This window comes from Panthera tigris, chromosome B1 (assembly GCF_018350195.1).
Source record: "Panthera tigris isolate Pti1 chromosome B1, P.tigris_Pti1_mat1.1, whole genome shotgun sequence".
Lineage (NCBI taxonomy): Eukaryota > Metazoa > Chordata > Mammalia > Carnivora > Felidae > Panthera > Panthera tigris.
In genome coordinates, this window is record NC_056663.1 from 73,455,072 (window position 1) to 73,482,417 (window position 27,346).

A 27,346-nucleotide genomic window follows, 5' to 3' on the forward strand; every position below is an offset into this window, starting at 1 on the left:
CGAAGCTAGTATTGCCCTGCGCCAAAACTAGACAAAAAACAGCAGGAAAAAAAGAAAACTAGAGACCAATATTTCTCATGAACTTAGATTAAAAAATTCTCAACAAAATATTAGCAAATCAAATCCAACAATGTATTAAAAGAATGATACACTACAACCATGTTAGATTTCCTCAAGGTATACAAGGCTGGAAAGATACACGATGTTCCCACATTGGAAAACTCAATATCGTAAAGATGTCAAGTCTCCTCAAATTGATCTATAGGTTTAATGTAATTCTTATTTTAAAATCTCAGCAAACTTCTTTGTAAACACTGACAGCATTATTCTAAAATTTATAGTGAATGGTAAAGGCTCTAGAACAGCCAGAAAAATTTTGAACAAGACTTAAGTAGGAGAAATCATTCTTCCCAATGTTAAGGCTTACTGTTATAGCTACACTAATCAAGACTGTGTGGTCCTGGTGGAGAAACAGACATATGATCAATGAAACAGAATAAAGAACCCAGAAATGAACCCATACAAATCTGCTCAATTAATTTTTGATAAAGTTGTAAATGTAATACAATGGAGTAGGAATAATGTTTTCAACAAATGGTGCTGGAACAACTGCATATCCCATTGGCAAAAAAAATAATAATCTAAACCTCACATTATATACAAAAATTAACTCAAAATGGATCATGGACTTAAATGTAGAACATAAAACTATAAAAGTTTTAGGAAAAAACAGAAGATAAATTTATGTCTTGAAGACCTAGTACTTGGCAAAGAGCTTTTGGTACCAAAAGCATAATCCATAAAAGGAAAAATTGATAAATTAAATCTCTTTAAAATTTAAAACTTTTACTGTCCAAAAACTACTGTTAAAAGTACCTCAAGTCATGACATTGTACACTTTCCATGTCTTACAATTTGTCAATTCTGCTTCAATAAAACTAAGGGGGGAAAAGAACCTGTCAATAGAATGAAATGATAAATTGAAGATTAGAGAAAATACTTGCAAACCACATATTTGACCAAGGATTTGTATTCAGGATATAAAAAGAACTGTCAAAACTCAACAGTAAAAAATCACAATGCACTTAGAAAATGAGTGAAAAGACATGAACAGACATTTGGTGGAAGAGGATATACATATGGCTTTGATGATGTCTGCATGGGCATGGGAGGAGGGGGGTAGTAGTCATGCCCCGGATATTGGTCCCAGGTCCTAGGCAGCAAGGGAGACTTCTTGTAGTATTTAATTCTTTGATGGGCAAAACATTGTGTTTAAAGTGCCAATAAAGCAGGGGTTCCAAAACAAGACAAAATGAGAAAAGCATTTGATTTTTGATATTTAAATTCTTTTAAGCATCAAAACAGTTAACATAGTAAGTATACTTACTGACACTTTTTAAAATGAGAAGGAGAGGCACCTGGGTGGCTCAGTCAGTTAAGTATCTGACTTTTGGTTTTGACTCAGGTCATGATCTCGCTGTTTTGTGGGTTCAAGCCCATGTCAGGCTGGGAACACAGAGCCTGCTTGGGATTCTCTCTCTCTCCCTCTCTGTGCTCCCCTCCCCCCGACTCACACCGTCTCAGTCTCTCTCAAAATAAATAAGTAAACTTAAAAAAAATAAGAAGGAAAATTAGGAGGTGGTATGAAGAGGTCATAATACCCTTTTTAGTTTTTCATACTTTTAACAGTATTAACACTCACTAGCTACTGAAAATGAAAGGGGAGAGGTTCTGAGTGTAGCATTTCCTGGCCTAACTCCATTAAACTCGTGTCCAATAGAGGACTAGAGTAAGAACACTGGCCTGTGATGCAAGGCCAGGAAAGGAAAAATAAACTGAAAACCGCCCCCAAACCAATAAAGTTACCCCCTGCCCAGCAGAGCCTGACCACCTCCATAAATCCTGAGCAACTTATGATGATATGAGAGAGTTACCTCGGCAAAGGAGAAAGTGAGAGAGATGTGCAGAGAGGGGACAAAGAGGAGAAATTGACAATCCAAAAATACTAGTGACTCGAAAGCCTCACTTTCAATTAGTAGATTGGACAAATACTCAGAAGTTCAAGAAGGAAACAGAAGATCTGGACAACACTAAAGCCACCTATACCTAACAGACATCTATAGAACAATCCACCAAACAACAGTAGAATACACATTTTTCTCCAGTTGTTATATACATGAGCCAAGATGGCCCCTGTATGTTGGCCCTTATGTTGTTTATTCTTTTTCACAGCAAGTTGGCACCATCAGCTCAAAGCCAAACTCAAATTCTTACATATCCAATTGCTTTCAATATAACCAAAATAATCATATTTTTAGCCATTTATAACCCGCTTGTTTTGCATACCCTGCAAAACTACACCAAATATCTGCTAGCCACAAACCTTGTGGCCGTAAAATACCTCAAACCGCTGATGCCCTTTGGTGCTCTCTGACTCAGATACTCCCCACTTCCTGCTGAATGACATCCTCTAAACACATAAGCCCCCCTCCATTCCCCTCTTCTCTGAGAGTTCCCTTTCCCTCTTCCCCTTTTAGCCGCCTGCTGGGAGAGACTTCCCCTCTCTTATAACCCCAGCAAAATAGGGCCCAATAATATTATTGTGCAATACTGCCATCTCATGTTCCTGTCTTTCCTTGATCAGCCCTGAAATCCTTGAGCTCACCACCCAAGTGCACAGAAAACATTCTCCAGGACAGACCATGTGTTAAGCCGTATAGCAAGCCTCAATACATTCAAAAGGACCCAAATCATGCTAAGTATGTTCTCTAACAATGATGAAACAAAACTAGAAATAAATCACAGAAGGAAACTTGGGAAATTCACAAATATGTGAAAATTAAACAACACATTCCTAAATGTGTTTGAAATTTAGGTGAATGAAAACTAAATCTCGATGTACTAAAAACAAATGGATGCAGCTAAAGCAATGCTCAGAGGGAAACAGCTGTAAAGGCTACATTAAAAAATGAGAAAGATCTGGGGCGACTGGGTGTCTCAGTCAGTTAAATATCTGACTCTTGCTTTTGGCTCAGGTCATGATCTCATGGTTCATAGGTTAGAGCCCTGCATTGCACTCAGCGCTAACAGCATGGAACCTGCTTGCAATTCTCTTGCTCCCTGTCTGCCCCTCCCGTTTGTTCTCTCTCTCTCTCTCTCAAAATAAATAGATAAATATGAAAAAAAAAATGTTTAAAGGAGAAAGAGCTCAAATCAATAATTTAACCTTCTATCTTTAAAAAAATAAGAGCAAACAAGGCCCCAAAAAAGCAGAAGATGGGAAATTATACAGATTAGAGCAGATAAAATTGAGCACAGAAAAACAATAGAGAAAATAAAAGCTGATTGTTTAAGAAAATCACCAAAACTGACAAAAATTTAGCTAGACTGACCTAAATAAAAAGGGAAAAGATCTAAATCACTAAAACCAGGAGTGAAAAAGGAATATTACTACCAACTCACAGAAGGTAAAGAATTGTAAGGGAATACTATGAAGAGTTTTAGGCCAACAAATTAGACAACCTAAGCAAAACTGACAAATTCCTAGAAATATACAAACTACAAAAGCGGACTCAAGAGCAAATAGAAAATCTAAACAGAACTGTAACAAGTAAAGACACTGAATTATTAGTTAAAAAAAAAAAAATCCCACAAAGAAAAGCTCCAGCCCAGAGGGTTTCACTTATGAATTCTAAAAAATATTTTACTTTTTTAAATGTTTATTTTTGAAAGACAGTGAGAGAGACAGAGCACGAACAGGGGAGGGGCAGAGAGAGAGGGAGACCCAGAACTGCAAGCAGGCTCCAGGCTCTGATCTGTCAGCACAGAGCCTGATGCAGGGCTCAAACTCACGAACCGCGAGATCATGACCTGAGATGAATTTGGATGCTCAACCTCCTGAGCCACCCAGGCACCCCACTAACAAATATTTTAAAAATTAACATCAGTCATTCACAAACTCATCCAAAACATAGAAGGACACACTTCCCAGTTCATTCTGTGAGGCCAGCAGTACCGTGATTACTATAACCAGACAATCACAAGAAATTACGAGCAAAGAAGACTACTGGCCAATACATTTTATGAATATAGATGCAAAAAACCTCAACAATCCAGCAGCATATTGAAAGAATTATACCATGACCAAGTGGGATTCATCCCAGGAATGCTGACTTGGTTTAACATGAGAAAATCAATCTATGTAATACACTATATTAATAGAACAAAGCACAAAAACCACATGATCATGATCATATCAAAAGATAACAGGTAAGCACTTGAGAATGCCTAAGGAAAGAAATGGTTGGGGGTGGGGGGCAGGGAGAGTGAAGAAAGGAGGGAAGGGAAGGAGAGAAGAGAGAACAGGGAGGAGAGGAAAAGGGAAGGAAGAGATCAGGAAAGGAGAGAAGAAGAAAGAGGGGAGGAGACAGGAGTGGAGGGGAGAGAAAGAAAGGGAGAGAGAACACAAGAATCCAGATTGGAAAGGAAGAAGTAAAGCAACTACCTCTATTCATAGATGACATGATCTTGTATGTAGAAAGTCCTAAGGAATCCACTAAAAAACCATTAGAACTAATAAATGAGTTCAGCAAGACTACAGGATCCAAGTTCAACATACAAAATAAACTATATGTCTATACTCTAGTATTGAACAATTCAAAAATAAAATTAAGAAAACGATTCCAGGGGTGCCTGGAGCGTTGAGTCTCCGACTTTGGCTCAGGTCATGATCTTACAGCTCGTGAGTTCAAGCCCCACATTGGGCTCTGTGCTGACAGCTCAGAGCCTGAAGCCTGCTTCGGCTTCTGTGTCTCCCTCTCTCTCTACCCCTCTTCCACTCGCACTCTGTTTCTCTCTCTCTCTCTCTCTCTCTCTCTCTCAAATATAATAAACATTAAAAAATTAATTAAAAAAAGAAAGAAAACAATTCCATTTACCATAGAATTAAAAACAATAAAGCACTTTGGAATAAATGTAACAAAATGCAAGATTTGTACACTGAAAATTACAAAACATCATTGAAATAAATTAAAGAACTAAATAAAAAGATCCCATGTTCATGAATTGGAAGACTTAATATTGCTAATACAGCAATATTACCCCCAACTTGGTTTATAGATTCAATACAATCCTTATCAATATTCCAGATGCCTTTTTTTTTTTTGCAAAAGTTGACAAGCTGACTCTAAAACTCTTATGAAAATGTAAGGCATCAAAAATAGGTAAGACAGCCTTAGACAACAAAAATAAAATTGGAAGACTTTCAAAACTTAATACAAAGCTACAGTAATCAAGACAGTGTAGTACTAGTACAAGGACAGACAGACACATAGATCAAAGGAACAGAATTGAGAGTCTAGAAATAAACCATTATATTTATGCAAATGGTTTATGACAAGTGTGACCAAGGTAATAATTCAAAGGGGAAAGAGTAGTCTTTTCAGCAAATGAAGAAAGGACAACTGGGTATCAGCATGCAAAAGAATGAAGTTGGACCTCTATCTCATACCACATACAAAAATTAACTCAAAACAGATCAAAGATCTCCCTGTAAGAACAAAAACTATAAAACTCTTAGAAAAAAAAAAAACAAAACATGGGAATAAATCTCTACTGCCTAAGATTAGGTGATGATTTGTTCCAGACATGATACCAAAAGCAGACATATAAAAGAAAAAATAGATACTTTTAGAACTTTTGTGCTTCAAAGCATGTCATTGAAAAAATTAATAAAAAGAAAGTAGACAGAATGGGAGGAAATCTTTGCAAATCATACAGCTGGTAAGTTAACTGGTATCCAGAATATGCAAATAGCTCTTAAAACTCAGCAATAAGAAGACTTGTGACCCAATCTTAAAATGGGCAAAGGATCTAGACATTTCTTCAAAGAAGATATACAAATGGCCAATAATCACATGAAAAAGATGTTCAACGTTATCAGTCATTAGGGAATATAAATCAAAGTCACAGTGAGATACACTCCATACCAACTAGAATGGCTACAATCTATTAGTCAGAGAATGACAACTGTTGGTGAAGATGTGGAAAACTCAGAACCCTCATACATTGCTGGTGGGTTGTAAATAGTACAGCTGACTCGGAAAACAGCTTGACAGTTCCTCAAAATCTTAAACATAGGGTTACTATATGACCCAGCAACAGCACTCCTAAACATATACTCAAAGAGAACTGAGAACATATATCCACAAAACTACTTTTATATGAACTTTCACAGCGGCATTATTCATAATAGTCAAAAAGTAGAAACAACCTCAAAGCCTATCAACTGATCAGTAGAAAGACAAAACGTAGTATAATCATCTAAAGGAGTATTATTCAGTCATAATAAGGAATGAAGTACTGATACATACTACAACATAGATCAACCTCAGAAACGTCATGCTAACTGAAAGAAGCCAGACACACAAAGGCCACATATTGTATGATTTCATTTATATGAAGCATCCACAACAGTAAAATCTACACAGACAGATCAGTGGTTGCTAGGGGATGGAGGAAGCGGGAAAGGGAGAGTGTCTGCTAATGAATGGGTTTCTTTTGGGGTGATGAAACGTTCTGGAATTAGATAGCAGTGGCAATTGCATTGTTTTGTGAATATACTAAAAACCACTGATTCATACACTTTGATTCATGGCAAATTGTATGGTATGTGAATTATATCCCAAGCCTGTTAGCGAAAAATGTCAGATGTCCCAGGGCACTTAGGTGGCTCAGTTGGTCAAGCGTCTGACTTTGGCTCAGGTCGTGATCTCACAGTTCATGGGCTCGAGTCCCGAGTCGGGCTCTGTGCTGACAGCTCGGAGCCTAGAGCCTGCTTTGAATCCTGTGTCTCCCCCTCTCTCCTTGCCCCTCCCCTGCTTGTACTCTGTCTCTCTCTGTCTCTCAAAAATGAGTAACCGTTAAAAAAAATTTAAAAAGTCAGATGCCTCAAGGCTTAAAGGTCATACACGAATGTGTTATAGTTGAGTCTTGAAACCAAATTTGTTTGATTATAAATCCTGTTGTCTTGTCAACTATACTCCTGGACCTCCTTCTTTTCTCACGATACAGGCTTTCTGGACACTCTTACTCACTCCTATAGAGTCCACCACTGTCAAGCACCAAATCTCTCTCTCTATCCCTAATTTTCTTCTCGAGTGAGTTTGTCTCTGTGGACAACTCTGCCTGCATGGCCTAGAGATGCTTCAAAAGCAACCATGTTAAACCAAATTTAACTTCACCTTCCACAAACTTTTCCCCCATTCATGAATATCTCTTACTGGCGGTATTTTTCATGGGCTGGTGTCCCCTCCAGTCCTCAGGCCATTTAAAAACCAAAGATGATCAACCAACCCCAAGCCCAGCAAATGATCAGGATTTTCATGCTTCTGTTACCAGCTCCGACTATTCTCTTTGATGATTCTTCACTCAGATGACATATTAGCAAAAGATTTTTCACTCTCATTTCACTATTAATAAAGCTGTAAATGTATACTTTGAATATGAACATAATAGCAACTAAGGGGAGGGGCGCCTGGTTGGCTCAGTCAGTTAAGCGTCCAACTTCAGCTCAGGTCATGATCTCACAGCTCTGGGTTTGAGCCCCGTGTCAGGCTCTGTGCTAACAGCTCAGAGCCTGGAGCCTGCTTTAGATTCTGTGTCTCCCTCTCTCTCTGCCTCTTCCCTGCTCATGCTCTGTCTCTGTCTCTGTCTCTCTCTCAAAAATAAATAAACATTGGGGCGCCTGGGTGGCTCAGTCGGTTGGGTGACCGACTTTGGCTCAGGTCATGATCTCGCAGTCGTGAGTTCGAGCCCCGCATCGGGCTCTGTGCTGAGAGCTCAGAGCCTGGAGCCTGTTTCAGATTCTGTGTCTCCCTCTCTCTCTGACCCTCCCCTGTTCATGCTCTGTCTCTCTCTGTCTCAAAAATAAATAAACGTAAATATAAATAAATAAATAAATAAATAAATAAATAAATAAATAAACATTAAAGAAAAATTTTTTGGGGGAGCCTGGGTGGCTCAGTCAGTTAAGTATCCGACTTCCGCTCAGGTCATGATCTCACAGTCTGTGAGCTCGAGCGCCGCATCTGGCTCTGTGCTGACAGCTCAGAGCCTGGAGCCTGCTTCAGATTTGTGTCTCCCTCTCTCTCTGCCCCTCCCCTGCTCATGCTCTGTCTTGCTCTGTCTCAAAAATAAATAAAAACATTAAAAAAAATTTTTTTTAATTTTTTTACAATAGTAACTAAGGTGAAAAAATAAAGACCCTCCCTCCAAAAAACTCTAGAGAGCCACTAGTACAGGCAGGACCCAACTCAAGTATTACAGTGCATTGAAACCACACAATGTCCTTCTCCACGTTTCTAATAGGGTAAAACTTCCTTTGAGTTGTTCACCTAAAGTTGTCCCCCAAACTATGACCACCTTTATGGATATTTGTAAGATTCAGAAAATCTTAAACTAGTAAAGTCTAACTTCCCTAAATTACCCTCTAACTATTGTATCCAGGATGGCTTCTAAAATTTTCCTTCTTTTGAGACCAGAGCAAAATGTGTTTAGTGTACAAATTAAACATATACAATCTTATGCCAAAATATTAAATTTTCAAAAGGCATTAGACAACATGCCCAGCACGAAATTTCTGTTTATAACCATTTGGTAACTTAGAATAATTGAAATCCTCCCCAAAGAAAAATTGACATCAACAACAAACATCAAAAACACTGATATTCCATTTTTCTGATATTCTAAAATAAAGTAAAAAAATAAATAGATACGTGTTTTATTTCCATGCGTGCACTATTTCAACTATTTATATAGTGTGCCAGGATTACTGCATTTATAGAATACATTAGAAAAGCAACTCATCTCCAACACTCATGGATGCCACATATTTTTAGAGTTACGTGGCTAAACACCAAAATTTATGCTCATTCATTATAAGAAGCAATAACAGGTAGAATGGAACAGACTCAGGCCTTACCCTATACACTGCTTTCCTTCTCCTAACCACATCTGGGCATCTCTAAGAGTTGGTAAAAGTGTGTCCCCCTTCTGATTAACAATGACACATTATAAAATAAATAGTAGTTGGGGTGCCTGGGTGGATCAGTCAGTTAAGTGTCCAACTCTTGATTTCAGCTCAGGTCATCATCCCATAGTTCATGGGTTCAAGCCCTGTGTTGGGCTCTATGCTGACAGCTGCAGAGCCTGCCTGGGATTCTCTGTCTCTCTCTGCCCCTCCTCTGCTCTCTAAATAAATAAATAAATAAATAAATAAATAAATAAATATTAAAACAAAACAAGAGAAAATATAGTAGTATATGCACTGCATGGAATTATGTTAAGGGCACAATTTAAGCCTATTTTTGCATTTTAAGTTTGTATCCAAATCAATGTACAGAGATCTCAATGGTCCTGTTATGGGTAGATGGCAAAAGTCTGTGGCCACAGTGACAGCAGCCCCTTCTTCTGGACTAATGGCTGTCTGCAGGTAATGGGCTAACTCCTGTCCTCACTCTCCCTCCATAAGCCAGGAAGAGGCCTGGGGCACAAGCACAATTACTGGAAATGGGAGTGTAAGGCCAGGAGGGTTTATACTCACTGGAAGGCTTTATACTCCAGCAAAACAAATCTGTGTCTACTTGTTATTGCTTCTATAACTGATCTGTTTCAAGCCCCCAAGTAGGACAAATATCTAAAGTCAAGAGAAAAGAGGAACATTAGTATTTTTCTGTTGTGAGAATGTGACTTTTGCAGAACAGAGGTGCAATGTGATCTTGGCAATTAACCTGAGGTGTAGGAATTGGGAGGGCAAGGCCCTGGTCTCATCTGGAGATGACAAATACAGCTTCCACTCCAGGACCAAGTTTTCTGCCCCACTCCCCTACCCCCCAAGCAGTGGCCTCCCACACAACCCAGGGGTCAGGGACCCAACAGAGCGGTGGTTGCTGCTATACGTTCTTAGATAAAGCAATTCATTTCTTTAACTTAAATGTCTTCACCTGTAAAATGTGGGCAGTAACACCTGTCACTGGGGCTCATTCTGAGGATTAAATGATATCAGATACATAACATGCTCAGCCCCATGTCTGGCACACTGTGGGTGTTTGATAAATGTTAACTCCTTTTACAGTTAGGACAGTGGAGACTGGTTTGCCTGGCCCGACTGTCTGGCTTCTAACTTACTAAAGACGAGACTTCTGCAAGCAGGCACCGGGAAAAGAAAACAAGGAGAGGGGAAGGCAAGGAGCCCCATCAAGGATTTAAATGTGGTTTTCCCTCCTACTGAGAGGGCCCCTGAACTCAATAAATGAGAATGACCCTAGCTGAACTTCTGAGCTTGAAAGCCTAGTTGGTTTTTAAAAGGAGTTCTTCTTTTTAAGATCAATTGTTCAACAGAACTAAAAAGCTTGCCTTCAGAAGAGGCTCAGTCCTAAAACCTACAGGGTAAACCACGGAAAAGCAGGAATGTGCCATGCCTCTATAGAGAGTGGGGAGTCCCACACAAGCTGCTGTCTGAACACTTGTGACTCTGCTGCCTCCCCTATTCCGAATGAACCAGAAACCTGAGAATCTGAACTGAGCTCCAGCTAACATTACTTAAATGAACCGGCTGCGACAGGAACCTTAAACCACATGTCATTTGGTTGTGGGGCTGCCCTGGGCCAACAGACATTGGGAACAGGGCTCCCAGCTCACACACGGATTGTGTTCCAAATGTGCATTTAGAAGGCTGTAGTTTGAAAGGCAGAATGCACTTTCCCAAAGAAGCGATCTTATAAATGGTGATGCGGGCCCAAGCTAGCTCACAAAACTCCACATAATCATAATATAGCTAGACTCTGTACATTTCAGCCAAAAAAAAGAATAGTGCTCAATAATATTAGAATACTAATAATTAAAGAATGAGATAAGCAATAAAGTTGAGGCTCTTTCATTTATCTTGAGGGGTAGTGTTTAAGCAAAGGAAGATTTAATTAAAGGATGAAAAGGAATTCCTTTCTATCCAGGAAGGCCGAGAGGCCTTTCTATCCAGGAATTCCTTTCTATCCAGGAAGGCCGAGAGGCCAGGGCAACTGGGGCTGTAGTCAGGAACCCTAGCAATGGGGAATCAGACTAGCTTGCAAGATTTCTACCAATTCTAAGAGGCTAGTGTCTGCACCTGAAGGCCAACCTAGCACCCAAGAGGGGTTAGCTGGTGGGGGTGACTGAAAAAGAGTTAGCAGGAGTGTCTCTATGCAGCCATTTCAGCAACCAAGGTAGGACCTAGCTTCAGTGTCCCTCTCCTTTTAGAAACCATTACCCCCATTTATGACCCAGTCTGCCCCGACCCCAGGGATCACAGAAGTGGAGAGCTTTTGGTGCCTCTTTCACACTGATTTCTGAGATCAAACTCTCTCAGATACTCACATCGCCTGGATGGTTTGAATTTGACATCTTACCCCTGGTTAGACTGACTGTAAGACTGCCACCTCCTTCATGGCAGGGAGGCCCCACAGTTGTTTGGACTGTCTCCCTCTACCACCCTACCCCATGTGACCAGTACCACACCTGGTTACAGACATTTGAAATCACTCATTCTAGCTGGGAGGCTAAGGATCAACTATATATTTTTATCTGTAAATATGAAAAAAGACATGAGAAAAGAGGAAAGGAGAAAATCGAAAAAGAAAGTTCCTTGAAAAAGACCCCTTTGTAAGACAATAGAGCAGACTTCTGTAAGATCTAACCATTAGGTGGCACCATCAGCCTAGGGCAGTTCAGTTGTCCTGGGAAGGACAGCAGAAAGGGAAAAAATCAATGAGTGCTGGTCAGAAAGTGGGTAGGAAGGCTGAAGGCAGGCACTTTGCAATAAGTAATTTAAAATATACAAGGCGTGGGGCGCCTGGGTGGCTCAGTCGGTTAAGCGTCCAACTTCGGCTCAGGTTACGATCTCGCGGTCCACGAGTTCAAGCCCCACTTCGGGCTCTGGGCTGACAGCTCAGAGCCTGGAGCTTGCTTCCGATTCTGTGTCTCCCTCTCTCTCTGCCCCTCCCCCATTCATGCTGTGTCTCTCTCTGTCTCAAAAAAAAAATAAACGTTAAAAAAAAATTTTTTTTTAAATATACAAGGCGTTCCTGTGAAGTATGCACTTTAGATTAACTCGCATATACATAAATGTAAAAATTAATTCCCTTAAAGTTACAAAAACATCTCATAATTTTATTTCTTAAAATTGGTTTGTACTCTTTGCCCACATTCTATTGATTTACACTTTTTAAAAATTAATTTCTAACAGTTCTATCTTTTCCTGAGCACTAATTCTTTGACAGCTAGATATATGCAAATACATTCCCTCGGTCCATGGCTTGCTGCTTTTTAATGTCAACTTTTTATTGTACAGAAATTAAAATTTTTTAACATAGACTAATTGACTAATCTTTTCCTTTATGATTTGTTGTTTCTGAGTTTTGTTTAATATATTTTTACCACCTTGGGGTGACAAAGATATTTTTTTAAATTGTCTTCTTAACTTTTGCTTTTTAAACCACCTGTTCTGTCTTGGCATAGCAAGCTAATTACTAATTGTCCATCTTTCCTGATGATTTGTCAACTCCTGTCATAAAAGTAGCTTCCTGTAAATGCATGTGTCCATTTGGGGGCTCTCTATTCTGTTCCATGGGTCTATTTCTCTATTTCTGCACCAGACACCATACTAACTCTAATTTTAGTATTTTCTAACTCTTCTTGAATCCACCTCTTCTTGAATCCACCTTGTTTTTGAAACACCTTTATGACATCAGCTTATTTTCTTCAGTACATCATTACAATCACCTCAGGGCTGTAGGTCAAGAGATGACAGAAGGATGCGCGAACTACGGCTCATATGCTGAAGAGATTAGCACTAAGCAACAGGAATGCTGTTCGTCTATTCCAGGATTTATGAGAGTCAGTTGCCAAGCATTTGCTTTGGAAAACAGAGTTGCAAAGTAATTGCACCACTCCAGAGTTGCAAAGTAATTGCACCACTCCAGAAAGCAGTGGTTACCTTTCTGGCAAACAAGATATTGGTCCTATATCTGGAAATGGGTCACTAAAGGAACCAGGCATGATAGAGTGGAGTAGAGTAAGTCCATTATCACCAGTGGAGAAGAAATGAACTTTTTGAGTTTTAGTCTCTGATGGTTGTTGAGCTGAAATCAGAAGGAAGAGAATTCCCTTTGTGCTTACCTGTGTCTCCAGCGAAATATGTAGACATTTCTGGTGTCAATCAACCAAGGAAGAGAATCTCATATCAGGGAGCCAAAACTTAGGTAATGATAATGGGCCAGAGTTTATAGGATAGGGAAATTCTATTTCCATCTGGACCTTTTACAGGGGCTTGGGGAGGGCAGGTGGCTGACTTAGAGGAATCCAGATGAATTCGAGGACATCCTGGACTGGAGAGAAAAATGGCCTTTGCCACATGAAGACAGGCCAAGAGCTAGGCAGGAAGGCAACATGTCTAAATGAACTCATTATCTTTATACCCAGAAATCTCCTGCTCTTTGAGTATTCCCATTCTCAGCACCCTCTGCCCAAATGCCAGGCAGGATCCTAGAGGATCAGTAAGTCTTACAGATTCTGTTAACTAAATCTCCTGGCTCCATCCACATCTCTCCATCTCCTTTCCATCCCACCCCGACACACACTCACACACACCACCAAGGCCATTGCTGTCTTTCATTGGAACTATAGCAATTGCTTTCTGACTGGTCCCCAGGTCCTGAATCATAGTTGAGCCCTCCTGTCCACCCTTGAATCCAAAAGGCAAATTCCCACTGTACCTAACCTACTAGTTTTGGAACTTGGGCCAACTTCTGCACCTCTCGTGCTTCAGTGTTCTCATGTAAAATGGAGATAATAACACCACCCACCTTGTGACCTTGTTGTGAAAACTGAATGCGTTACCACAGAGCACAGTACTTGGAACAGGAAACACAACTAATTGTCCTGCATGTTTGTCTCTACACTCTGCTAGGTGGCAAGGCCACCATGGCAGAGATGTGTCCAGCAGCCTCCACGGGTACCTCCGTGTAGGTGTTGAAAACTATGAGCCATCACAAACTGGAATGGAGTAAGCCATATTTTGTAAGTCAGACTGCCTACTTACCTGTTCCCTTTTTGTCTATTGCCCTCCATTAACACCAGTGCATTCCTAAAAGCTTCCCCAAATGTTCCAGCCTTTTCTGGGCCGTAAGTGCAGGCTCAGGCCTACTGCTGAGGTCAAGGAGAACACCCCTGAAGGTGGGGGGGGGGGGGACAAAGGCAAGCTGGGAATGATTTCCCAGGGGGAAGTGCACCCGGCCCTAGAGGCTCCATCTTTTCTCTTCCCGCCCCCCCCCCCCCGCCATCATCTTTGGAGGTGCTAGGTGTGACTTCACCAGGGACCTGTCCAAATTATTAAAACTGCAGATAAGAGGAAAGAAGGGGCTATGGGCCCTGGGACAGGAACGCCACTGGAGATGCAACAGAGGTTGAGGAGTCTCGGGAACACATAGGGTGTAGCTGGCTCCTGGTCTCCCAGGATTTGGACAGCCACCTGAACTCCCGCCTTCGGGTGAAGGCTTCTGAGGAAAGGGGCGGAGGAGAAAACGACCCCCCGCTACCTCTCTCACCTCCATTTCTCACTCTCCGTACGCCCCACATCTCTTCCTACCTACTTCCGAGCCGGCCTCCAGCCCTGCGTCCTGGTGATAAAACCGCCGGCCCCTATCCAGCCCACAGGGCCGGGCGCAGGATGTTGTACGAGCCGCGATCGCCGACCCCTGCTTGTCTGCAGAGGGGAAGATCCCCAAAGGGTCTCCTCAGCGAGGAGGAGGGTGGGACGCGGGCGCAGGGCGAAGGGGAGGCGCACGGCCCGGGGCGGGGCCGCCGCAGGCTCAGACGGCACCGGGCGCTCGCGCCGGAAAGGGCGTCCCCCAGCGGCCTCCCGGAGACCCTCCCCGGCCCGCGGGGCGCTGGAGCCGCCGCGGCGGAGGCATGGCCGCGGGGGCCGCGGGGGCCGCGGTGCGCGAGGCGGCGCCGGGGCCGGAGGCGCCTCCCCAGCACGAGCAGGTACCGGGCGCCGGGCGCAGGCGGGGGGACACGGGGCCAGGGTGCCTAGGCTCACGCGGGGGCTGGGTGGCCGCACGGACTGGTCTCCGAGTCCCCCGCCGCGGCACGGATGACCTTTCTGGAAGGTGTTCGTGGCGTCGCCTCTCCCTACCCCACCCCACGGGAGTCGAACTCCTCTCCATTTCTCTCTCCCTCTCCCGCTCCTCTCCCTTCTCATCCCCTACTCATTTTCCCCTCCCTTACCCCGCCTCCCCCATTCCGTCTCCTCCAGAATGAGCTTTATCCGACTCATCCCTGTCCATTCCCTGCTTTCAGTACTGGTTGCCCCTCTCTCCTTCCAGCTCCCCGACAGAAGCCCCAGGGCCCAGGTGAAGGAAGAGGACAGCTGAAGGGTGCTGGGCGTACATCAGGCTTGACTGTATGGTTCTCAAACTGCAGCGAGCATCAGAATCACTCTGAAAGCTAGGTAAAAAGCAGATGGTTGGACTCTGCCCCCAGGGTTTTTAATTCTTGACCTCCGGGATAATGCCTCATCATTTTGCAAGTCAGACTATTTCCCAGGAGGCGCTGATGCTCAAGCTTTGAGAATCTGTAGGCTAGCTATCCCCTCTAGGTTTCCCATGGTGATTTCAAACCCCGTCATTACTATTTTTCATTTATAGATGATTCTTAGGCTATGATCACATAGCAGGAACTGTGCTCCTCCTGGGATACGGGGGGATGCAGTTAGAGGTAGACCTTTCCTCTGGGAACTCACATCCCAGTATAACAAGGACAAAATAACTCATAGAGGGTAGGAAGAAATTACTGTCCCCAAAGAAATTACTGTTCAAGTGAAGTTTTGTAGGATTTCTAGGAAGCGAGGAATTGCTTCTGGTAGGGAGGGTGGGCAAGGCTGACTGGGCAGATGGGGGTGGCTGGGCTTTTGAGCTGGGCCTCAGGGGGATGGGTGAGATTCCATGTGGCCATGAGAGGAAATGAGAATTCTCCATGCAGGAAATGGGAATACCAAATTACTTGGAGGTGAAAAAAATTTGGGGGTGGGGGGTGGGAAATGACCATGGAGAAAGGTGGGGGTGAGAGTGGATATTCACTATGACCCTGGCAGAAATCCAGGTTCATGAAGGCTTATAGGAAGAGAAAGCTGGGTTATGGCAAGTTTTGTATCATGCTATGCATTGGAGATTTATTCTCTAACATGGGGAAGCTATAAGGGAACTCCATGACTTACTTGCTGGTTTCAAACCCAGATCAGATCGTTCACAGAGCGTTATGGATGAAGAAGTCTGCGTGCTGGGAAGGGCAGAAGACTGGCAGAGTCACTTCTGCAGCTGATGTTTGCTCTCCCTTAAGGATGCCATAGCTGCCTTGCCCACTGCCCTCAGGAGGTGTGGTCCCCTGTTAACTCTGTCCTGGGAGCAACTCAGAGCTTGTCCCTTAATCCCCCCTTGTTCTGCTTTGCTGGCTACTGTATTTCCAGAACGAAGCACAGAGTCTGGCAAATGGCAGGGCCTCGGGAAATGTTTATTGGACAAATAAGTGAATAAATAATAAACATATAACCTCATGATCTGGGACTCTAGTCTGCCCAGCTCCCTGTGTACCTCTTTGTGCCAAACACCCCCTCCCTAATTCCCCATCCTCCTTCTCCCTGTGGCCTAGGAAGCCAGCTACACCCTATGTGCTCCTGAGACTCCTCAAAGTTAGGGTGCAAGAGAGTAGACAGCATGGACTCGGCAGTTCTCTTTTCTGCTTGTCTGAGGCCTGCTTTGCAGGCTTTGATTTCCCCAGAGGACCCATCTCTGCCTCAACACTGTTCTCTACCTTGGAGTAGGCCAGACACAGCCCCTCCCTACCGCTCCATCCGTGGAAGTTTTGTCCTTGCCCAGTGATATGGATTCCATATCACTGAACACAGCTCTCCAAGCCTAACATCCTTAGCTCCTGCTCACATATGTCCCAGGGATAGCAGTAGTTTGAGTTTACTGTTCTGGTTTTGCCACTCATTTTAGCGATATTTTTCTAACAGATGGATTTTTGTGAAGAGTTGAAAGTGGGGAAACTAATTTGGAGGCAGCAGCTGAGGTTAGAAATGATGAGGGCTGGCACTAAGAGGGAGGCAGTTTTCAAATACAGTTAGCCCTTTAACAGCACAGGATTGAACTGCACAGATCCACTTACACACAGATTATTTACAGGGCAGTACTCCAAATGCATTTTTCCTTACGATTTTCTTAATAACATGTTTTTTTCTACCTTACTTTCTTGTGAGAATACAGTATACAATACATATAACATCCAGAATATGTGTTGATCGGCTATTTATGTTATTGCTAAGGCTTCTAGTCAACAGTAGGCTATTAGTAGTAAAGTCGCAGGGAGTCAAAAGTTTGACACAGATTTTTGACTGTGGGGGGATTGGTGCTCCTAACCCCTGCATTGTTCAAAAGTCAACTGTGTATTGATTGAGTGTGCAATGTTACCAGACAGGGAGTATTCAGTGGTGGAGTAAGACAAGTAATAAATCACCGATGACCATGCCATGGGGTAACAGTGTTCAGTGGACAATGAACCCACTGGAGAGGCCTAGCCCAAAAGGCTCTTGGAGGAAGCAGAGTCCAGGGCATCCCCAAAGGGGGTTTGAAAAGCAAAAAAAAAAAAAAAAAAAAAAAAAGGTGGAGGAAAAGCATTCAGGGGACAGAAAAGTTCTGCTTGGCTGGAGCAGAGGATGTGCAGGGGCAGTGGAAAGAAAAGAAGCTGGAAAGGGCCACAGGAGCTGTGTTAATGACAAGGGCAGCCACTTGTGTTTTGAGCGGGGGGAACAAATGTGATCAGTTTGCTTTTCATTGGATCACCCTCACTGTTTGAAGGGAGAAAAGGAGTGGAGGTAGGAGCCCCCCTGGAAGAAGAGAACCCTCTGCGCACCAGGTTGGATCCGTCCTCAGGCTCAGGGAGGCCTTGCCAACCAGTCTAAAGAGTAACAGCCCCTCCCCATGCTGGTTATTCTTTATCACACATTCTGTTTAGTTTCTTCATAGAATTTACCACATTAGGTCATTGTTTTCTTTACTTGGTCATTGTCCACACTTTCTCTAGAGCACAAGGCCCAATTCATGAGGACAGGAAACTTGTATGTCTTATTCACCTTTATGGTATGGCAGCTCTTACCCCAGTGCCTGGTACCCAGGATGTAATCAATAGATGTTTGTTGAATGAAGGAATAATGGTAGGCGTAGAGGCCATTGAGGTGGAAAGAAGTGGTTCGCCAAGTATTGGGGTAAGGTCTGCAGGAGGGTACTGGGTTGGAAGTGGAGGATTAAGGTCAAGAATGGCAACCCATATTTCTGTTTTGAACAACTGGTTAGGTGGGATGTAGGGCTACTGAGTGAGAGGGGGGCACTGGGATGGAACCAGGTTGGAGGGAAATTACTATGCTCAGTTTGGGGCAGCTTGAGCTTGTGTGTCTGAGGGACATCCAAGTGGAGATATGTAGAAGGCATGTGGATACAAGAATCTGAAGCTCAGAAGGGAGTTAAAGGGGAGGAGAGGTAAACAGGAATGTCCTGCAGGGAAAAAAGACTTGGCAATTGATAGACAAGGAGGCAGGGGAAAGGAGAAGCAGAATCAAAATGACATCTTAAATTCTTTTAAGTGACATATATTCAGGGACACATTGGTGGCTCAGTCGGTTAAGCATCCGACTTCGGCTCAGGTCATTATCTCTGGAGTCATGGGTTCAAGACCTGTGTTGGGCTCTATGCTGACAGCTTGGAGCCTGGAGCCTGCTTTGGGTTCTGTGTCTCCCTCCCTCTCTTTGCCACTCCCCTGCTTGTGCTCTCTCTCTCAAAAATAAACATCAAAAAAAAAAATTTAAATGACATATGTTCATGCAGAATATATTCAATATGGACAAATATAAAAAAGGAATAAATATTCCAATATACACCAGCACCCATGGATCATTCCTGTTAGCATTTTGGTGACTGCTCTGGATATCTCTTTCTTCTGGATGTTTCTTTATTCTACGTAACTGTATATTTACATTAATAGGCTTATATTTTATACAACTGTTTTCAAAGCATGCTTTTTCTCTTAAAATATGTCATGGAAATATTTCTATGTCAATAAATATGGATCTGCATGATCATTTTAAAGAGCCAATTGATTTCCTTTGTTATAGATATATCATAACTCATTAACCAATCCCTCATGGGTTGACACATAGATTGTTGCCAATTTCTCAATATTATAAATAAAACTATGTAAACACCTGTGTCACTTTCCCTGTGTATTTGTCTCTTCATTTTGTGAGAGATTATTCTTACGCTATTCTACATAGGATAAACAAACACTTTAGATTTTGACATGCCCTGCCAAATTTCTTTCTGGAGAAACTGTTTTAATGTACACAACACACCTGAAGGGCATGAGAAGGCCAGTTTTCCTCATCAGCGCTAGTTAACATATAGTGCAGTAGTGGTAGAATTTAGTTATTCATCACTTACATATAACACCCAATGGTCATCCCAACAAGTGCCCTCCTTAATGCCCATCACCCATTTAAGCCCATCCCCCACTCACCTCCCCTCCAGCAACCCTGTTTGTTCTCTATATTAAGAGTCTCTTATGGTTTGCCTCTCTGTCTGTTTTTATCTTATTTTATTTTTCCTTCCCTTCCCCTATGTTCATCTGTTTTGTTTCTTAAGTCCCACATTTGAGTGAAATCATATGATATTTGTCTTTCTCTGACTAACTTATGTCACTTAGCATCATACACTCTAGTTCATCCACGTGGTTGCAAATGGCAAGATTTCATTCTTTTTCATCACCAAGGGATATTCCATTGTATACATATACCACATCTTTTTCCATTCATCAGTCAATGGACATTTGGGCTCTTTCCATAATTTGGCAATTGTTAATAGCGCTGCTATAAACATTGGGGTGCATATGCCCCTTCAAATCAGCATTTTTGTATCCTTTGGATAAATAGTAGTACAATTGTTGGGTCATAGGGTAGCTCTGTTTTTAACTTTTAGAGGAACCTCCATACTGTTTTCCAGAGTGGTTGCACCAGTTTGCATTTCCACCAACAGTGCCAAAGGGTTCCCCTTTCTCTGCATCTTCGCCAACATCTGTTGTTGCCTGAGTTGTTAATTTTAGCCATTCTGACATGTGTGAGGTGGTATTTCATTGTGGTTTTTTTTTTTTTGTATTTCCGTGATGATGAGTGATGTTGAGCATCTTTTCATGTGTCTATTAGCCAGCTAGATGTTTTCTTTGAAAAAGTGTCTATTCATGTCTTCCCATTTTTTCACTGGATTATTTGTTTTTTGGGTGTTGAGTTTGGTAAGTTCTCTATAGATTTTGGATACTAACCTTTTATCAGATATGTCATTTGCAAATATCTTCTCCCATTCTGTTGGTTGCCTTTTAGTTTTGTTGATTGTTTCTTTCACTGTGCAGAAGCTTTTATCTTGATAAGGTCCCAATAGTTCATTTTTACTTTTGTCTCCCTTGCCTCCAAAGACATGTCTAGTAAGAAGTTGCCGCAGCCAAGGTCAAAGAAGTTGCTGCCTGTGTTCTCCTCTAGGATTTTGATGGTTTCCTGTCTTACATTAAGGTCTTTCATCCATTTTGAATTTATTGTATAGTGTAAGAAAAATGAATCTTCTGCATGTTGCTGTCCAGTTTTCCCAGAACCATTTGCTGAAGAGACTGTCTTTTTTCCATTGGATGTTCTTTCCTGCTTTGTCAAAGATTAGTTGGCCATATAGTTGTGGGTCCATTTCTGAGTTCTGTATTCTGTTCCATTGATCTATGTGTTTGTTCTTGTGCCAGTACCATACTATCTTGATGATTACAGCTTTGTAATACAGCTTGAAGTCCGGGATTGTGATTGCTTCCAGCTTTGGTTTTCTTTTTCAACATTACTTTGGCTATTCAAAGTCTTTTCTGGTTCCATACAAATTTTAGAGTAGTTTTTTCTACCTCTATAAAGAATGATGGTTTTATTTTGATAGGGATTGCGTTGAATGTGTAGATTGCTTTGGGTGGTATGGACATTTGAACAGTGTTTGTTCTTGGGACACCTACCTGTATGGCTCAGTCAGTTAGGCGTCCGACTCTTGATTTCACCTCAGGTCATGATCTCACAGTTGTGGGATTGAGCCCTGTGTCTGGCTCTGCGCTGCGCATGGAGCCTGCTTAAGATTCACTCCCTCTCTCTCTCTGTGCCCCTCCCCCCCATAAATAATATTAAAAAAAAAAAGTTTCTTCCTCCCATCCATGAGCATGAAATGTTTCTCCATTTTTTTGTCTTCTTCAATTTCTTTCATAAGCTTTCTATAGTTTTTAGCATACAGATCGTTTACCTCTTTGGTTAGGTTTATTTCTAGGTATCATATGGTTTTTGGTACAGTTATAAATGGATCAATTCCTTGATTTCTCTTTCTGCTGCTTCATTATTGGTATATAGAAATGCAACAGATTTCTAGACATTGATTTTATATACTGTGACTTTGCTGAGTTCATGGATCAATTCTAGCAATTTTTTGGTGGTCTTTTGGGTTTTCCACATAGAGTATCATATCATCTCCACTAGGAAAAATCAGCCTGAGAAGCAGAGCAGCAGGTCTCTCCCCCAGAAGACAAGATCTCTTCCACCCACTTAGTATATGGATCATTTTGTGCTGCAGAGTTTCAGTTCTGTGGGAAACTGGATTGAGCTTCATTTGGGTTTCTTTTTGTTTGTTCATTTGTTTATTCATTTTCTTTGCTTCTGTTTTTGTTTATGTTGGTTTTTTTTATTTTCTTTTTTTTTCTTAAATACAGAAAGAGCAAATTTTTAATTTTATTCTTTTATTTAATTCTATTTAATTATTTAATTTTTTTAATTTTTAATTTCTTCTTTTAATTTTTTTTCTTTTCTCTTTTTTCTCTTTTCTATCAAGCTTCTCTTAACTATCAAACCAAAACATAGTGAGGATCTAGCTTCCTTTATTTAATGTTTGTTTTCTTTTTTATTTTTATTTTATTTCATTATTTTTTTCTACCTCCAAAATTACAAGACAGAGGAATTCACCCCAAAAGAAAGAACAGGAAGAAATGATGGCAAGGGATTTAATCAACACTGATATAATTAAGATGTCTCAACTAGAATTTAAAACCACGATTATAAGAATTCTAACTGGGGTTGAAAAAAGCATAGAAGACACCAGAGAATCCTTTTCTGCAGAGATAAAAGAACTAAAATCTAGTCAGGCTGAAATTAAAAATGCTATAACCGAGATGCAATCTCAAATGGATGCCATGATGGTGAGGATGAATGAAGCAGAGCAGCAAATCAGTGATGTAGAAGATAAAATTATGGAAAATAATGAAGCTGAAAAGAAGAGAGAAACAAAGGCAAAAGATCAGGATACAAGATGTAGGGAACTCAGCAACTTAATTAAGAGGAATAACATTTGTATCATCGGAGTTCCTTGTCATACTTTTAAGTGAAAACTATCTTATGGAAATGTTTTCTTTTTAATGTTAATTTTTATTAAAATTCTGTATATCCACAATTTAAAGAGTCAAAGAGTTCTACGAGACTTAAGTGGGACCCCATCACCACTCCATCTTCCCCATTCTTGATTTTCACTCCCCAGAGGCAACAACTTTCAGCTGTTCTCAGAAACCAATGGTGGACTCTCCTGGCAGGTGGTAGGCAGGAGCTCAGCAACGAGCAGTAATGTCCTCATGCTCCTGGAAGATCCCAGTGCTCAGAGGGCCTTATTCTCCCCAACCCCAGGGATGCTGCTTTTTGCCCTCAGCCCTGCAATGGGGGGATAGCCAGAAACAGGAGAGTGCAAGGGCCACCTCCCAACCCACCCCATGTGTCCCAACCCCCAACCCCCAGCCCATAGGCACCCAGGGTCCTCTGCCCACAGTAATAAAGTGATTGTGCCCCACTGATTCCCTGTTGGCCCCAGATGTGGGGTGAAGGGTTGTGGGAGAGGCACAGTAAATGGACACATCCAGGGCTGGAGTGAATGCACAAGCACTGTGCCTTTTCCCCCTACTGTCTCTGCCTGTCCCAGCCCAGCCCCAAGCCAGATACCTCACTGTCCCTAAGAGAAGATGGGGCTGGGGAAACCCTGGGGTCTAAAGATTCAACTAGCCCTCTCAGTGGACCTCCTGAGGCTCTCCAGTTGTTTTGACCACCATTTGAATATCAGGGACCACCTGATGGGATCACCCAGAAGCAGGGAACCATAGAGAAGCTGCCAGCATCACCTGCTGCTTCACCCATTTCCTCTTTCCTGGCATTATCCTCCTTCCTGGCATTATCTGGCAAGTCCTGGCATTGTGCAAATACTGCCTAAGCCTCTACTTAGCTGTGTTATTCTCTCTTCTAAGGGAACCCCTCAATCTTGTGGCAGAAGCACAGATTTTTATTATGAAACCTGTTTACCCCAAGTCAGAGAAATCCTAGATTGAATGGATGGCATTATTTTTTTATTCCATGTGTCAGATTTGCTGGTGCCATTTGAATAAAACATATAGAAAAAACACCTACTTAATATCAGATTTGTGTAACAAATGTCTTATTTGCATTCCTTTCTTTGCTGTCATTGGGGATTTTAGCTTTTAACATATAGGACTAGGGATTAAGCTGTCTGTGCTCTCCATGAAAGTTATAAGATTATGTCTTTCCAAGGATTGCCTTAAAGGTTTCAAATGACCAAATGTAATAGATTAGTAGTGATCAAGGGAAGGCAGCATGTGCCTACAATCTGTAGGTCATTCGAAAACACTTCCTGGTCTCTGTGTTCTCAAGCTCAGTCTGCAAGGGCAAGGCCAGATTACCCTCTTCCCTGGGGCCAGGCTTTGAATTAAATTAACAGGAGGACACAAAAGATGCCCCAAACAAGTCGAGCCTCTGGTCAGCTCGGTCTCTAAAACCTTGAACTTGGTGATATTTACTCATTGGCATCATTTAAGGCATCATTTTCTTTTTAGGATTTACATATCATATCCCAAAAGCCAAGGGGACACTGCTTATTGGGAGGCCACTCTCTACAACTCGACTGAATTGCCAAATAAACTACAGGAATGGAGGCTCATCTGATTCTCTGACAGGAGCAGAATCAAATATTTATTAACAGTAACTTAATTACTCTTTTGGGGTGTGTGTGTGTGTGTGTGTGTGTGTGTGTGTGTGTGTGTGTCTTAGTTCCGTAAGCAAATATTCTATTAGGGTTTTCATCCTAAGTTATTGTAGTACTAGGAAACATCACTGTTTTTCATGGCTTGAGTTTCTCATGTAATGCTGTAAAATACAAGCTGAAAAAATGAAGAAGTTTTGAGAAGGGCTCTTTTTGTTTTTTTCAGATCTCTCACACAAAGCTTTCTGCGGATGATGAATGGAAGTAAGTGATTAGAATTTTTTTAATTGTTTAAACTTACATTTTAACTAAAAATTACATTTCCACCTTAACAGTTTGAGAAATCAAACAAAGCCATCGTTTATTTGTAAATTTCTCGGGGCACAGAAGGTGGGTTAGTTTAGCATGCATGCACAAAGATAGGATAAACCAAACCGCAAGGATTTCATCTGTTTCCTACAGTGATTCATGCAGTCCCACAAAGCTGGGTTTATATGTCCTTCAAAATAGGACAGTGTCAAGTTAGTGTTTATTTTAGACACAAGATACATGTGGTTTTCTTTATATGCTATTTCCCCTGTGTTCTGGTACTTACTATGGGGCCAGTAGGGCCCTGTGGGCACCAAAAAAAATGAAAAATGACAAGTTCCTCCTTTTTTGCATTATGGTAATCAATTATGAATGTATTCCTAATCAAAATAGGAAATACTTATTACATTTGCATACTACTTGATACCTTCAAAGTACATCCACATAGGTTATTTTGAGATGTTTTCATTATCTATAATGATACAATGAGTGTTTTCATTATATATAATTATATATATAATAGATGAATGTCACAAAGCATATTTTGTTTTATATCCATGCAAGTCTTATTTTAGGCTGATGATAAATTCACTCTGCTATCTACATGGCCTAAGTTGAAAGTCATTTCATTAAATAGAATATTAAATAGTTATTTTGCTGTTGTGCCTGTAAAAACTATAAGTTCTTGTACCCCTTTATTTTTCTTCACTTCCCATTTCTTCAGAGGAGCAAGTGTATTTTTTAATGAGCTTCTGGAAATCATTTGTGTTTCCTAAGTTCGCTTCCAACACAAAGACTATTAACAATGTAATTTTATTCAGGTTGTTTACCTGATAGGGACTTCATCTTCTTCATTTGATGAGTGTAGGGGTTTCAGTACATCTAATGTACCTTCCAGCGTTAACGTTCTAAGATTCCATCTCAAAGAAGCTGACCTCAGGCAAGAAGATTTACTAGGCTCTGCAGGATCATTTCTACACGTTCTCCAGCAGGGGGCACCCTCAGTGCCCTTTTCTGAGGCACCTAGTCCTTCTCTACTCGTTAGAGTAGCTGTAGAAGTTATGGTAAAGGGGCTCCTGGATGGCTCATTCCCATAAGGTTAAGCGTCCAACTCTTGATTTGGGCTCAGGTCATGATCTCATGTTTCATGTGAGTTCAAGCCCTGCATCAGGCTCTCTGCTGGCAGTATAGCCTGCTTGGGATTCTTTCTCTCTCTGCCCCTCCCCTGCTCGCTCTCTCTCTCTCTCTCTCTCTCTCTCACTCTCAATATAAATAAATATTAAAAATTTTTAAAAATAAATTATTAGTAAAGGGGGAAGAACCCAACCCACATACCCAAGGGGTACCTTTAAAAGGCTATACAATCTTATGGCACAGAGTATTACCCTGCAGTGTTTGTGGGGTTTTCTTTATTTATTTATTTTGAGAGAGCATGAGTGGGGGAGGGGGAGAAAGAGAAAGAGAGAGAATCCCAAGCAGGCTCCACACTGTCAGCACAGAGCCTGACTCGGGGTTCAAACTCACAAAACTGTGAGATCACGACCTGAGCCGAAATCAAGAGACGCTTAACGGAGCCACCCAGACACAGCTCTGCAGTGTTTTCTGATGTGCACACTAAATTCACACCATATCTAGTCATAAGTGGAAAGAAACTTAAAGAGATTTTGTGACTCATGGTGCCCCACTGGGGATCAAAGATAATGCTAACCACTATTTATAAAGTACTTGATTGGCAACATTCATAATTTTCCCTGTTGCCCTAATCTTGACCCTGGACTGCTCTCTCTTCCTCTAGCCCAGTGGTTCTCAATCTTGGCTGCATCTTAAAATCACATTGGGAACTTGAACTACCATAACAAGTACCACAGACCAGGTGGTTTAAACAGAAATTTACTTCCTCACAGTTCTGGGGGCAAGAAGTCCCAGATCAAGGTGTCCCAGATCAAGCACATTTGGGTTCTCCTGACACTTCTCCTTGGCTTGCAGATGGCCGCCTTCTCACTGCATCTTCATATGGTTTTCCCTCTGTGTGAGTTTATAACCGGATCTCCTTCTAAGGACACCAGTCAGATTGGATTAGGGCCCACCCAGTGACAGCATTTAACCTTATTCCTTAAAGTTCCTATTTCCAAATACAGTCACCTTCTAAGGTAACTGGTGGGGAAGGGGGGGTAGGACTTTAACATATGAATGTGGGGAAGCCCACAGTTCAGCCCATAACACACAGAAATGGTCATTTAATTGATCTGGCCACAGCTTGGACATTGAGACACTTAAAACTCCCCAGTGATTTCCAATTTACAGCAACATTCAAGATCCACTGCTCTAAGCTTTCTTTGAAGCCACTTCTGCTATAGGAAGTTAAATCAGATGACATACTGTTATAGTGTTTTCTCTACCGTTATGCAAAACCAAGAGTCCAACTAAAAACTGAAACATTCAGCCATCATCTAAATATGCCCGCCTAAGATAATACTTAGGCTTCCTCTTTCTCCTTATAATGAAAAAAAAAAAATTTATATGGCTCACTCAGGAGTTTTCTGGAGGCCTTTGGATAACATTCTCTCCATTAGCACCATCTGCAGGATATCCTTTTACTTCAAAATATTAAAAATTACTTCAAATTACCATATTTTACTATTTTGACTTTCGAAAATGGAAATTTCATATTTAATCTAATAATCTATATATTATATGTTAGATAATATATTACATTGTTATGCCCAGAATTCGTGATCCCCAAAGACCACTAGGGAGCTGAGTCCAATGCAAAAGCAAAGAGCCTTTATTCGAGCTAGCTCGAGCTCAAT

General features: G+C 41.6%; 1 protein-coding gene across 4 annotated transcripts in view; it reads left to right on the top strand.

Moving 5' to 3' along the window:
- The first annotated feature begins 14,996 nt into the window (after positions 1-14,996).
- The window catches only part of RNF175 (ring finger protein 175), a 48,111-nt gene continuing 35,761 nt past the window's right edge, over positions 14,997-27,346 (top strand). For 2 of the 4 annotated variants that reach the window (XM_042983736.1, XM_042983737.1), the window contains exons 1-2: positions 14,997-15,075; positions 24,454-24,491. In XM_042983736.1, coding sequence (XP_042839670.1) covers positions 15,001-15,075; positions 24,454-24,491 — 113 coding nt within the window. In that variant the 5' untranslated portion in view covers positions 14,997-15,000. Of the gene's footprint in view, positions 15,076-17,119; positions 17,161-24,453; positions 24,492-26,522; positions 26,687-27,346 lie in introns of those variants that run through there. The other 2 variants (XM_042983738.1, XM_042983739.1) reach the window with 2 other exon arrangements.